Source organism: Sminthopsis crassicaudata, chromosome 2, assembly GCF_048593235.1.
Source record: "Sminthopsis crassicaudata isolate SCR6 chromosome 2, ASM4859323v1, whole genome shotgun sequence".
NCBI lineage: Eukaryota > Metazoa > Chordata > Mammalia > Dasyuromorphia > Dasyuridae > Sminthopsis > Sminthopsis crassicaudata.
Window position 1 is genome coordinate 77,113,163 of NC_133618.1, and position 13,574 is coordinate 77,126,736.

General features: G+C 38.1%; 1 protein-coding gene across 2 annotated transcripts in view; it reads right to left on the bottom strand.

The window, feature by feature from the left end:
• Positions 1 to 8,765: 8,765 nt before the first annotated feature.
• CDYL2 (chromodomain Y like 2) overlaps positions 8,766 to 13,574 on the bottom strand; it is a 260,330-nt gene continuing 255,521 nt past the window's right edge. For both annotated transcript variants that reach the window (XM_074286590.1, XM_074286592.1), the window contains one exon: positions 8,766 to 13,002. In XM_074286590.1, coding sequence (XP_074142691.1) covers positions 12,844 to 13,002 — 159 coding nt within the window. In that variant the 3' untranslated portion in view covers positions 8,766 to 12,843. The remainder of the gene's footprint in view (positions 13,003 to 13,574) is intronic.

A 13,574-nucleotide genomic window follows, 5' to 3' on the forward strand; every position in this document is an offset into this window, starting at 1 on the left:
TCTAACCACAGTGTCTTCTACATAGTAGTCAATAAATAAATGCTGATTGAATTGAGTCAATAGAATAGAGAATGCAATACTAACAGAAGAGAAGACTTTTGGATTTTTGCCACTGAGCAATTTTATTTGCGGTAAGTTCTAAGGTGTATGCTTGGGGCAGTATAGTAGAAGCCGAGTAAGAATAAGATTATGGGGTTGAGAAATTCAAGAATTGAAATTAAACATGTCAGAAGGATAACCATAGTTGAAATAGTGGAATTTTGGTTCCACAATTCTAATTCATCCAACACCCTCTTTTTACGGTTGGGAAAACAGACTCAATTCATCCAAGGTGGACAGCTTGTAAGGACTGGATCCAGAATTCAACTCAGATCCTTTGGCCACAAATGAAGTGCTCTTTCCTACTACATCATAGTGCCTTTTGTTTATGTTGAAGTCAAAGGATGATGTCAAATAATGTAATGGATAGGAAGATTATAAGTCAAATAGTGAGTTTGAGAGTATCCTGAGAGTCAGGAGATGTCATTCATAAAGATTGGAGGTGATTACTTGAAATTAAAAAAAAAAAAAAAAAGATTTATTTCATACATATTTATTGTATCCATACTTAATTATGTGGGAAAATGATGATCAGTGATCTCATAATTATAGAATCATCTAATGCCTTTTCTTTTTAAAAAAAGATTAAATTAAATTTTATTACCTCTTAGTAAAAAATCTGCCTTCTCTCCCTCCCACTATACCCCTCCTTCCTCCCACCAATTGAAAATGAAAAAAAAGCTGTTACAAATATGTAAAGTCAAGCAAAATAAATCTATGTTGACAATGTCCAAAAGGATAATGTACATACATGTAGGAAAATATACACACACAAATATACATGTGTATATATACACACATACATACTTACACCTATATGTCTCATAATAGCAACCTGAGCCTTTCGCCGCACTATGTGCAGGTAAGTAGCATGTTTCATCATTACTCTTTTGGAATTAGAGTTCCTAATTTTTTGAAAGTTGTTTGTCTTTCCTATATTATATAACTTGATCTCCTGGGTTCTGCTTGCTTCATTCTGTATTAGTCCTTGGAAATATTTCCATATTTCTCTGAAAAAATCTCCATCATTTTCACAGTATCCATCACTTCTATGTGTCATAACTTGTTCAGCCATTCCCCAGTTGTTGGATACTGCCTCCGCTTCCCATTCTTCACCACCTCAAAAATATATAAATATGTTTGTATCTCCTTAGTTTGTTTTGTTTAGGACTAATACCTCCTTTAATTTACCCTCTCTTTAATCCCTTCTTCTCTCCTCCCTCCTATTTCTCTGTTCAATAAAATGTATTTCTGTGCCTACTGTATTTGTGTATATTTTTTTCTTTTAACCAGTTAAGATGAAAGTGAAATGTCATCTTCTCCCCCTATCCCTTCCTCCTTATTTGTATAAACATCTACTTGATACAACAACATTTTTCCTAATTTTCCTTTCCTACCTTTCCACCCAATGTTTTTATCTTCCCTTTCTTTTCCATTTTCTTTAGAAATTATTAAAATATAAATGTAATTCTCAGGCCTTATTTTTAATTACACTTCTCTATGACCCCAAATTATGACGGGGTTCAGAATGGATTCCTTCTCAGTTCACCACCAAAAGTCTATGATTGTTCTTTATCCTGGAGAGTCTCCAGATCTCCAGTTGCCTATTGGGACATTTTAATCTTGGTATTTCATCTCAAATTAGAATATAAGCAGTTGTGTTTATGTTTTTAATGTTTCTGTCAATTCCTGTGTTTGAACCTTGGTGTTTTTATTTATTTCTGATCATTTCAATAGGAATGTTTGGAAGTTCTATATTTCATTAAAGGTTTATCTCTAGCTTTAGACTCAGTTTTCTGGTAAGTTATTCTTGGTTTTAAATTTTTTCCTTTATCTTCTGAAATAGCACATTGCAATCTCTCCAATATTTTGCAACAATGGTTGATGGTAATCCTGACTTTAATACCTTTTTGTTTCTGCTTGTAATACATTTTAAAATTAATTTTAATTAATAAATTAATAATTATTTTATTCTATATAATATTATAAAAATTATAGTTTAACAATAATAATAATTGATTAATTAATTCAATAAGCAAAAGTCCACCTTCTTACTTCCTCCTCCACCCAGAAAATAAAAAGAAAACAAAAAAAATCTGTGTTACAAGCATGTATGATCAAGCAAAACAAAAGTCCACTTTGGCTATACACACACACACACACACACACACACACATATATTCATAGAGACATATAATATGTTACACGAATACATATACATGACACATATCCATACATGTATACACATGTATGTATGCTATTTGGTCATTTCAGCCAAATCTGACTTTTGAGTACTCTATTTAGATTTCTTGCTTTAAAGATACTGGGATGATTTGCCATTTTCTTCTCCAGCTCATATTGTGGATAACAAAAACTGAGACAAATGGTGATATGATTTGTTCATGGTCACACAGCTATTAAATATCTGAGACTAGACTTGCACTCATGAAGATGAGTCTTCCTGACTCCAAGTACAAGGATCAATCCACTGTCAGGTGATAATCAGTGGATTCTTATTGTGTTTGATTTGCTCTCTAATTCTAAAAGAACTGGGAAGTTTTCTTGAAATATTACATCTAAGGTCTATTTTTGGTATTGATTTTTGGGTAGTCCAGTGATTCTTAAATTTTTTTTCTTGGTATTTTTTCCCAGGTTAGTTGTTTTTCTTCTAATTTTGAATCTTTTGACTTTGCTTTAATATTTCTTGTTGTTTCATAGAATCATTGGTTTCTATTTGGTCCATTATGATTTTCCTGAAGTTTATCACTTGGGTAATGCTTTTTTTTGTTTTGTTTTGTTTTGTTTTACCTAATGTAAAACCATTAATTCCTTTTCCAATTTATTCTTATGTAGTTCTCATTTCATTTTCTTTTTATTCTCTCATTTCATTATAAAAATCATCTTTTAACTCATTTCATTTCCTATAAGAATTCTCATTGAATTTGTGTCCACTTGTTTTTCTTTGAATTTTGTTTTTTCTTTTACATTTGTGTCTTGAAGGTCCCTATTAACAAAATAACTTTTTTGATTTTTTTTGATCATTCTTTTAACCCTACTATTTGACTTTGAGCTTGATGTTCAGTTCAGGTTTTAAGAACTTCTAGAGAGAAGAGTTGAGCTATTTCTATTATTACTTTCTTGGGGGGGGGGTGAGGGAATTGAATGTTGTGTTTTTCAGAGATTTCAGTAACAGCTTAGGCTAGGACCTGCAAGATTCCATTGCTCTTAAAGTGGTTTCATGCAGGGCAAAGTCTGATTGCTGCTTTCATAGTCTGAGCTCAGTCTGTCCTTTCAGAGTGACAGAACTACAGACACCCTTTGCTCTGAGATTCTTGTCCTGGTTATTTCTCTCCAGGCAACAGATTGGGCTAGAACTTGGAACTGAGACTCTCAAGCCATACTGCTGCTATTTGCTTCTGAACTCGCTTCCTTCTCAGTTCACCACCAAAAGTCTGTGATTGTTCTTTATCCTGGAGAGTCTCCAGATCTCCAGTTGCCTATTGGGACATTTCAATCTTGGTATTTCATCTCAAATTCAACATGTCTCAAAGAGAACTCTCTGACTTTTTTTTGGACTTGTGTGATCTGATGAAAAGTGAAGTAAGGAGAATTAGGACAAAGTTATATATTAACAACATCACCATAAAGGCAAACAACTTTGAAAGACTTAAGGATCCTAATCAACACATTGACTAATGCATGCTATTTATAGACAGATATCTATATATGTGTGTATAGATACACACATATTTTTATATGTATATACATATATTGACATACATTGATAGTGTATATATGTATATATAGATTAGATGGATTTGTATGCATACACACAAATATGTATTTGTGTATATATACACACACATATGTATGTATATTGGACCAATGTGGGATTTTGTTTTTCTTGATTAGGCATAGGTTATAAGGGTTTTCATCCTTTTTAAACAATGGGGAAAGAGAGGAAATAGATTTCTGTTAATTAAAAAGAATATAATTCATTGGCTTTCCCCCAAGACTACTCTTTCTTCTAAAATCTCCTACTTCTTTAGAGTTCACCTCTATCCTTCCAGCTACTCATTTCCCAATATCAGATTTAACTCCCTAACTCCTCTGCGTCACACCATTTGTTTCTCATTGCTATTTTTACATCTCTTGCATCCCATTAGTTCTTTTTAGCTCGCAAAGCTATCATCAAGTTCATCCCTCATCACCTTCATTACCTCTTACCTGGACTGTTAAGATGGTCTCAAAATTGTTCCTACCTTTTTCAAATCTTCCCATCCCAAACCACCCACCCAGCAACCAAAGGGATTTTCCTAAAGTAGAGGTCTGGCCATTCTCCCCTCACTCCTTATTTTTGGAAAGAAAAGAAAATTTGTGAAAAACTCTGAGATGAAAGGGATGATCAATTGGACAGGAATAAAAGGATTGCCTTACTGCAGCAAGAGCCCAGTTGAGAATAGATAATCAGTCTAGAGGGACTCACTCAAGTGTTTCATCGACTTCCTCTGGTTCTTTTGAGAAGAATGTGAGAAAATGTGGGAATAATGTAGATTGGGCTTTGGGTGAGGAACAAGCAGTGAGAAGACAAGGGATCTGAATGTTGAGTAAAGTTGGTTAACTAGGGGTTTGTCTGAGGAACTGCAAGGAGGCTAATGTCGGGGCATTGAAGTGTACTTTTGTGTAAGGGGGGAACAGGTGTGAAAGTTGAAACAGTACTGGATAGGTGAGGGGGGGGAAGACTACAAAGCAGAGGATTTGATATTTGGCTCTGGCAGTGACATGGAACCACTGGAATTTATGGAGTAGGGGGCAGTGGAGGGGACTTGTGTGACATGGCCAGACCTTGACTTTTTTTTTGGTGGCTGAATGGAGGATGGATAAATACCATAATGGGCTTCTAACAGGCAGAGCAATGAGAAGGTTTATTGTGATAATTCAGGCATGAGGTGGCAATATCACAGGATAGAAGGGGGGTTATTCAAGATAAAGGTAAATCGGCAACAGATTGAGGGGCAATTATACATGAGAGACATTGGAGTTGAAGATTATTCTCAGAAAGAGCATATATATATGCTCTTCCTGAGAATAATCTTCAACTCCAATTACATATGTATATGTATATGTGTGTATATGCCTTGGTCTAGTTATCTATATTTCAATCCCTAGCATGGAAGTGGAGAAAGAAGTTTGCCTCTCATCCCTAGTTGGGGTCCCTTCCCCAGGCAACCAAAGTAACTGAGTTTCCGGGGTAACAGGTGATTAGGATAACTCCAAAGGCAGTGGGAGGTCCCCACATCCCCTCAGGGGGCCAGGGCAGAGCCCAGAACCCCCTGCTCCAAGCACCTCTAATCCCAGGTGAGAGAAGTTAGGAGAGGGAGCAAGAGCAGACATCTCCAATTACATAGAGCCAGGAGACCACAGCAGCTGCTGCTGAGTTTGATCACAGGATTTTTTAAAGTTAGAAGGAATCGTCTTTTCTAGACCTGCCTGCCCCATTCCAGTGTCACAGATTGGACCCCGAGCCCAAGAGGGGAGGAAGGAAGGGACTTTCCTTTTCTACAGAAAAGGAACTCTCCTTTTCTATTATTAACAATCTGACGACTCCCCACAGAGACCAACAGCAAGGAAGTTTCGACCTTTTTATTCAAAGCAGCTTCTCACAATGTATAAATACTGCATATTAACACACATGAAAAATACAACTTCTAAGGCACCCAGAAATGTGTCCATACACTAGATACAGGACCATTCACAAAGAGAATTTGATCTAGACAATCAATATTTGTTATAGCAGAAGATACAAGTCCCTCAGGACTGCGCCCATTCTCGGGAAATATTTACAGCAGTAAGAGAAAGGGCTCTGCACCTGGGATTGTGGGATATTGAATATTCATAATGACAAATATCAGAAACTAGTCGAAGTCTCTCCTATGACCATCTGGCAAAATAAGTTAAATGCCTCAATTTGCAAAGTTGTTCATTTGATTTTGGTGTGTGTACACTAAATACACCAGGAGACACAACCCCCCCCCCCAAAAAAAAAGGTTGGGAGAATTATGGTGGCCTGCTCTATCCCAGGGCGCTGGCAACAAACCTTCCTACTAGACAGCTGTCCATGCTGCTCAATGGGTCAGTGGATGGGGGTTTCTGTACTGTTTTCAGGACATGGGAACGGACCTGTTGTTTGTCATGGGATGGGAATGAAGACCGTGCTCCCTGCAAACGCCCTGTGGTTGTTCTAAGTGGGTCTACATAAGACAAAGTGAAGGGGAAATCTGGTAATCCTTGGGCTGACTCAGTCACCAGAGATGGAGCAACAAATCTACATCAGAGACGGCTTTTGCAGTTCAGAAAACGCTGATTGGATCAGCCTGGGGATAATCAGAACTCTGTTTACTGGGGGAGGCTGGGTTTCCATTGCAGGGACAGCTTATCCTCTCCCAGCCAAAGTGAGTTTGGGTCCCTGAAACCCAGGGCCACTTCTGTACTAACTGGAATATTGGTGGGACTGAGCAGATGTCATTGAGCTGTAATCTCATCTGTCTGTCTCGGATACTCACAGCCGTGATCTCTATGTAACTAATGTTTGAGGGGGAGAAATGTAATTCTTTGGTCCTTGGTTTCTATGAAAGGCAAATTTTTCACAATCCTGTGAACATGGAGATAAGTTGGTGAATGACAATAAAACTGGGTCTAAATAAATAGAGAGCGAATCAGACACAGTGCCATAAACTCTAGCCCCTCCTACCTTCCAAGGGCCATTTTGGGGGTTCCCAAGGGTCCATGCAAGCATTTCCATCTCACTGGATTTGGTCATGTCTATGTATAATTTTAGCCAGAACCAGCCAGGGCAAAAACTTCCGTGACATAGCCTCCTACAAATATTAACTAGGGATTTTTTCTTGTTAGTCAAATGGATGATGTCACCACAAAAAATGAAATAATTTATACACATTTTGAACATTTGCTGGATATTAATTTATCTGGAGTTAGCTATCCCAGAGACTCAATATATTAAATCTTGGGCTACCAGATAGAACCCAAATATTGGTTCCATCCAGTTTTCTTAACCATCCCGTGGGGGAAAATTACAGAGTGAGTCCAGGCTCACAAATCTCACACCTTGTTTGCCACTAAGATGACCCTGGATGACTAGAACAGTCTTACAGTATTGTGTCTAATTCGCCCATGCCCTACAGACCCAGGCTTAATATGGCTTAACACACATAGTTAATTGGATAGACACAGAGAACACAGCCAGAATGCTGATTGCTTAGCTGAAAGATAATTAAGATTGTCTACACAGTAAGTCTCTTACATAAACATCATTAATGTTTTCTCAGGAACGCTGGTCTCGGCTAGACTGGACTTCACAGAATGATGGCCAAGAGCAGGATGCAGGTACAGTTTCCTCAGACAAAGCCCAGCCTGACAGTATTCATGTTGGCTGTGTTGGCTAAAACCACCAGACGGTGACCCCTTGACTCGGTTCTTTTGCAGGCCAGATAGAATGGCCACAGGTAATTCTCATCCACCTGGCCAACCAGCACAGGACAGACTGTGAGTCCAACCCTCAACATCAGACCCTCTGTCACACTGTTTTGACACAGCCCATGTTAATTGGTTTAAACAACCCATATTAACATTTTTTGCAACAAACTTAAGGCTCTGTTTTCAGCCACCATCAATCGCTTTATAGCATTTCTTCAGGGAAGTTTTTTTAGCACTACATATGTAGTTACAAAAGTTGAAACATGGAACCCAACGGTAAGACCTCTTCAAGAAAGCAATACTTTTTCAAATTCTACTTCAAGTTTAATTATTTCAAGAGAAAGAAAAAAGAGAGAAACGTGTCCTCTAACATTTAAGAGCATTAGATTCTAATGCAGAACTATTGGCACCAAACCAGTATGCTATTGGTTGAAAGAACAGTTACTAATTGTGTAAAAGATTGCCTAAAACGCATATATTCAGCTCTAACACAGAAATAGAAAATTTTAGAATTTCAAAATATATATACTGTATTCAAGTCTGAAAGCATTTAACCCAAGATCTGCCAAAGAGACCAAGCAACACTTATCTACAACAAAAATATACATGCAAGATGATCCTCCCCTCCCCAACCCTCCCCCAACTGTTTCCCTTAAATATTGACAAAGGCAAAGTGGAGAATTTGGAAGGTTCTATAAAACAAGATACAGAGAATTAAAAAAATACTGAAAAAGAAAATTCCATTTGTAATCTCAAATACTGTAAATCTTGTGATGATATCCAGGCTGATAGGTCACGGGAACAATAAATGAATACAGGAATTGAGGTGAGAGTAAACTCTGGGTCTCCTATGGGCAATTCAGACAAAGATTGGGAAAAAGTTGCCATTTGTTTTCTTAAAAAAAAAAAAACTTTCACAGAAACAAGATTGTAAAATTACATGAACATCAATTAGATGCTTTTGTTTTTAAAAACTGGAAGAACTTGTGTGTGTGTGTGTATGTGTGTGTGTCTGTGTGTCTGTGTGTGTCTGTGTCTTTGTGTGTGCATGTTTTTACCAAAAAATCAATTATGAAACATGAAATTCTATTTTTCCTTTGTAAAAGGATAGGTTTTTTAAAAATCTAAACGTTTAGGACTATGGTAGCAAGATTATGAGATCAGGTATGTTATTTCTTTTTTTTTTTTTCTTTTTTCCACTCTAGATCTTCTATGGGGAAAACACAGCTTCATGTTAGTGTCTTAGATCAATCAGCCCAGAACAAGCATGTACTTTAAATTAGCGTCCTAGCACCTTATAGTGTTTTAGTGTTATACACGGAGTGGGTGACTGTGCTAGAATCTATACAAAGGTATCCTTTCCCTTGCTGGGAGGATAGACTGGCTCATCTTGGGGTGGATACTACAGTAGTTTCTTAGTGATCAACCTGCCTCTTTGAAATGCCTTTGTACCAGGAGTTTTATGTTTGGCCAGGAATGGTTTCTAGCTTTAACAGAGCATCCTTCAAAGATGACTGAAGATTCACTCTTTTGTGGGCAACTATTCACTGGTCATGGTGTTTAGGCCTGGCTGAGAAGCCATGGCAGGGAAGACCATGACTTTTAGGGGGGGTAGAGGACTGAGGAAGCTGAGGGACAGAGACCACTGGACAAAGAAGGTCTCAAATGGTAACAACTGCAGACCTTTTAAAAGTTCCTATTCTCAAAGGGACGGTTTCCTACCTAAGCTCTTTAAACAAAAATTTCTGAAGGATTGTACAGAGTATAGATATAGAGCTAAAGGAACTTCAGAAGGCCATTTTGTCTAACCGTATCTTTTTACAGCTGAAGAGACTGAACCCCACGGAGTTTCAGAGCAGGTAAAATTTGAACTCAGGCACTCTTGCCACTGTAGCACAAAAGCCTCAGAGATTTCATGTCCAAAGTAGAGACCTGTATCCCCATTCTAAAATTATCCAATGAGGAACTTCAGGGAGCTGGCCATCGGTCCTGACTGCCACATACCCTCCCGTATCCAGAGACATGGATCCTGTTGGATAATGACACAGACCCGAGGGAGGGACAGAAGGAGAGGGACAATAGGACAGGTAGGCATGGAATAGGTATATATGCTAACCTGTAAGGTAAGGATATCTTTGTATATTTATAATTATTGTTAATACAGCCCCAGAATGCTCAGAGTTCTCAATCTCAGTTAATTTCTCCAGTGGTTCTACAGGTTGTGGCTATATGACACTAAAAACTAAAATATGATTAAAAAAATAAAAAACCAAATTCAGTTTGCCGCTTAATTGTATCTGACACCTAACTGATTTGATTAACTTTCATCAAATTGACTGCATTGATAGTGTTTTTTCCTGAAATTATTTTATGTAAATTATAGTCATAGACAGCACCTATTTTTGAAATTGGTTTATCAACATGCCTCTTCTAAAATACCCAGAGAACGAATGAAGTCTTTCTCACCCTGAACAATGATAAGATATTACAGATATCATTTCACATTGCTGTTGAATACTCAGGGATGCCCAGACTGAGTGACTGGATGGACTCTATGACCTCGAAGGCTACTGACAAAATGGTGATCCTTTAAACATAGATCCCATATGTTTCTTTCAGTATTATCAATTTTGGAATATTTACTTCCATTTGATAAAATGAACCTATTTCCACCCTGTTTTGTAAATAGTGGATCTTCTCTCTAGGAAACTGCCACAGAGAACCCAATGGATGTTCTGGGAGTTCAACAAAGAATAGGTATTGGTTCTTGGGCCATCTGTCCCACAACAAGAAGGTACTTGAGCCAAGATGGATAAAACTCATTTGTTGGTCCTTCCAAAAGAAGCACTTTTTTGCAAAGCTGAGTCTGCAACAAGGACTCAGTGGGTCAATATTTCCTTATGTTGTGAGCGGCAGGAGAAAGGCAAATTTTTCTTTGCTATATCCTTCCTATTCTCTAGACTATTTGGATCCTCTATGAATCCCTCAATCATGTTTTTCCTGTTCTGCCATAGGTTTTCTGGCTTTGGATATCTGATGGTATTGCTTCTAAGGAAGCATTGCCCAATAATGACTAAGGTCATGACCAAGAAAATGGGTATGAGGTCCTTACTTTGAGGTCAAGGGAAGCCCAGGTCTTAGCAAGCACATGGGTTCCTGATGTTTGGTCAAGAAGCCAGGGGACAGTTTTATGAGGAACCCTCTCTTCCTGAACCAAGCTAAGCAATCTTTTCTAGAAAGTCACACTATGGAAAGAATTATAGCAATAATTGTAGCTGGGGCTCTCTTTGCAAACAGCCCTCCTTGGACATGGCCAATTTTGATTGATCTTTTATTCCTGCAGTCTATAAAAATTATGTGCTGATGGAGGAGGAACGAATGTGAATAGGTCTGAAAAGATGCAAGAAAGCAAGTCAGACAAGGGAGTAGTGGGGAAGAGGGCCCTTGTTCGCTTTCTTAGAGTAAGTGTCTGCCCACTTTTTGCATTAATTTCTATGTGGATTTTTCCCTTTGTGCACACTTCTCGTTTTTTTTCTCTTACAAATGAGTAAAAATCTCTTTTGGTGGCTAGTTGTAGGTTTTTGAGTGGCCAATCCAAAGCTGACAATAAGACTTTCTTAGAACTCAAACAAATTTAATAGTAGGCTATTAATTCTTTCTCTTTATTTAACTCCAAGACTCTAGAAAGAAGTTTTTAGAGAGCCAACTTTTATTTTTTATTTTATATTTTATTGTGTTTATTAATGTCTTCAGGGAATCTTCTGCCTATATAGCCCATCAAAGCCGACTTTCCCTATGGTTCTCAAAGGTCCAATGGACACCATGCTGTAGGAGATTCGGCAATAGCTGTTAGGAAGACTAGGGCCTGAATCCTGCCTCAGACACTTATTAGTTGATTCGGTAAATCGCTTAACGTCTCTAGGACTCAGTTTATTTATCTGTAAAATGAAAGAGTTAGATTCAATAACCACAAAGGTCCCTTTGCTCTATATCTCTACCCCTTTGCTTTCCCAAGACGGTCAAAGGACATGGAACAAACACTCTCATTTGCCCCAGGCTGGAGAAGAGATATTTCACAAAATGGTGCTGCCTCCACCTGGTGCTCACATCAGGTTACTGTGAATTGAGGATGCTTAGACAAGATATTGGCTGGAAAGCACAATTCTCCCCAAAAAGACAATCAGCAAAGAGAAACATTTCCCACCATCGTTCTTTTTGATGAGTCTACAGTAAAAAAAAAGCAAGCAGATAACAGCTTGAAACAGTTTCCTATTGAGGAGAAGTTCAGAAGTATTCATTTGTTATCTGTAAAAGTTCTATGTTGCTTTTCTGTTGGAATTTTCTCTCATCGTGGCTTATTACTAAGATGCGCTGCCTAGCACAAGCCTTGAATTTGGTCCAGGGCAGTATGAAAATAACATCTTTGTGAATAACAGACAGCTGAATATAAACACAAATAAATAAGTTAAATAAGTTTAATTAAAGAAAAAAAAAACATTTTCCTGGTAGTTTTTGCCAAAAAACAAAAAACAACCAACTAATTTTACATATGATACACATAAATTATTAGAATCACCACTTACAGTGTTGAAAAATATATATTTAACAAAACATTTCTAAATTTACAATATCTGGGTTTGTAAATGACTTCTGTTAAGATTTATAGACTAAGCCCTAGAGGTCACACAGATCCTTGTGGCAACAGGAAGGAAACTGAGGCAGGGTCTATGTGATTGATTGGGCTGGTCTTGCCTGAGGATGACAGACTCAAATCAATCATGCTTGACCTAGTCCTTTGATTGGCATCAGAGCATAGTAACAGCTGGTCAAAAGTTGGTGCTCTCCCAAGAGTGGCCCCCTTATTGACACAGCCTGAGTCAAAAGGACAGAGAAAACTGGAAGAAATGGGGCTGCCTTACTGGATCGTGGCCACGAAATCCAGAACCAAGGACGCTGCCTGGGAAGAGCTCCCTCCTGGGAGAGACAGCCCCTCTGGGGAACCCTTGAGCAGGGTGGGCCAGCTGAGAACGCTGAGCCCACATCCGACAGGCAAAATCAAACCAACGTAGAAACAACCCAGTAAGATCCCAGAATGACTCACGAGGAAAACTGACACAGGCCTAGGTATGGAGAGACATTCACAAGCTCCTTGCCAGACACTGGGCTCCAATGTTTTGAACACAGGGAAGAGCTGGAAGTCAGGATCACTCTGGGCCCAGAGTCGGGGTGCAAAAACCAGAGCAGAGCCTTTCAGACTTCATAAATTTTTTCTTGCAGGTAGCTGAATAAGGAATCCAAGCCTTTGGAAGAACTCCATAGCTGCCTTAGCATCTGGCATTCTTTCTCATTCACATCCTCAAGGACTGATTTCAGGAAGCTCCGAACAAGACATTTAGATTCTTCTAACACCTGAGGGCGAAAAAGAACCCAGTTAGACCTGCTGGCTAGTCCCAGGTGCGCTCAGCCAGGGGCATGTTCCAGCAGGAAGACAGGTGACAATGGATGGCAAAATGGCGGGTTTCTGCTGACCGTGTCCTCTCCCCCGGCTACCTCCAGAATATTCTTGCTTAGCCTGCTGTTGGGCCAGGTTCCTTGTCACGTCCTTTCCAAGCTCTTTCCAACAGAGGAAAGCAGATCATAGAAGCAAAGACTCAACTGTCAGAGCCAAAAAGTACATCGTATGCATATGTGTGTGATGGATTCCTTTGGGAATCTGGTAAAAAGCCCATGGACCCTTTTCTTCAAAACAATGCCTTATATTCATAGAATAAAATATATAGGATTACCAAAAAAAACCAGAAGCAATCATGTTGAAATAGCTATTAATATATATTGAAATATAAAATATACTGAATATATCTACATGTCATATATTAAAATATTTTGATATTCAATATATCAATTTTGTTTATATTAATTATAATTTTATTTATTTGTTTTTATTATTGTTTTATTAATTTTATCATTTTATTATTATGTTA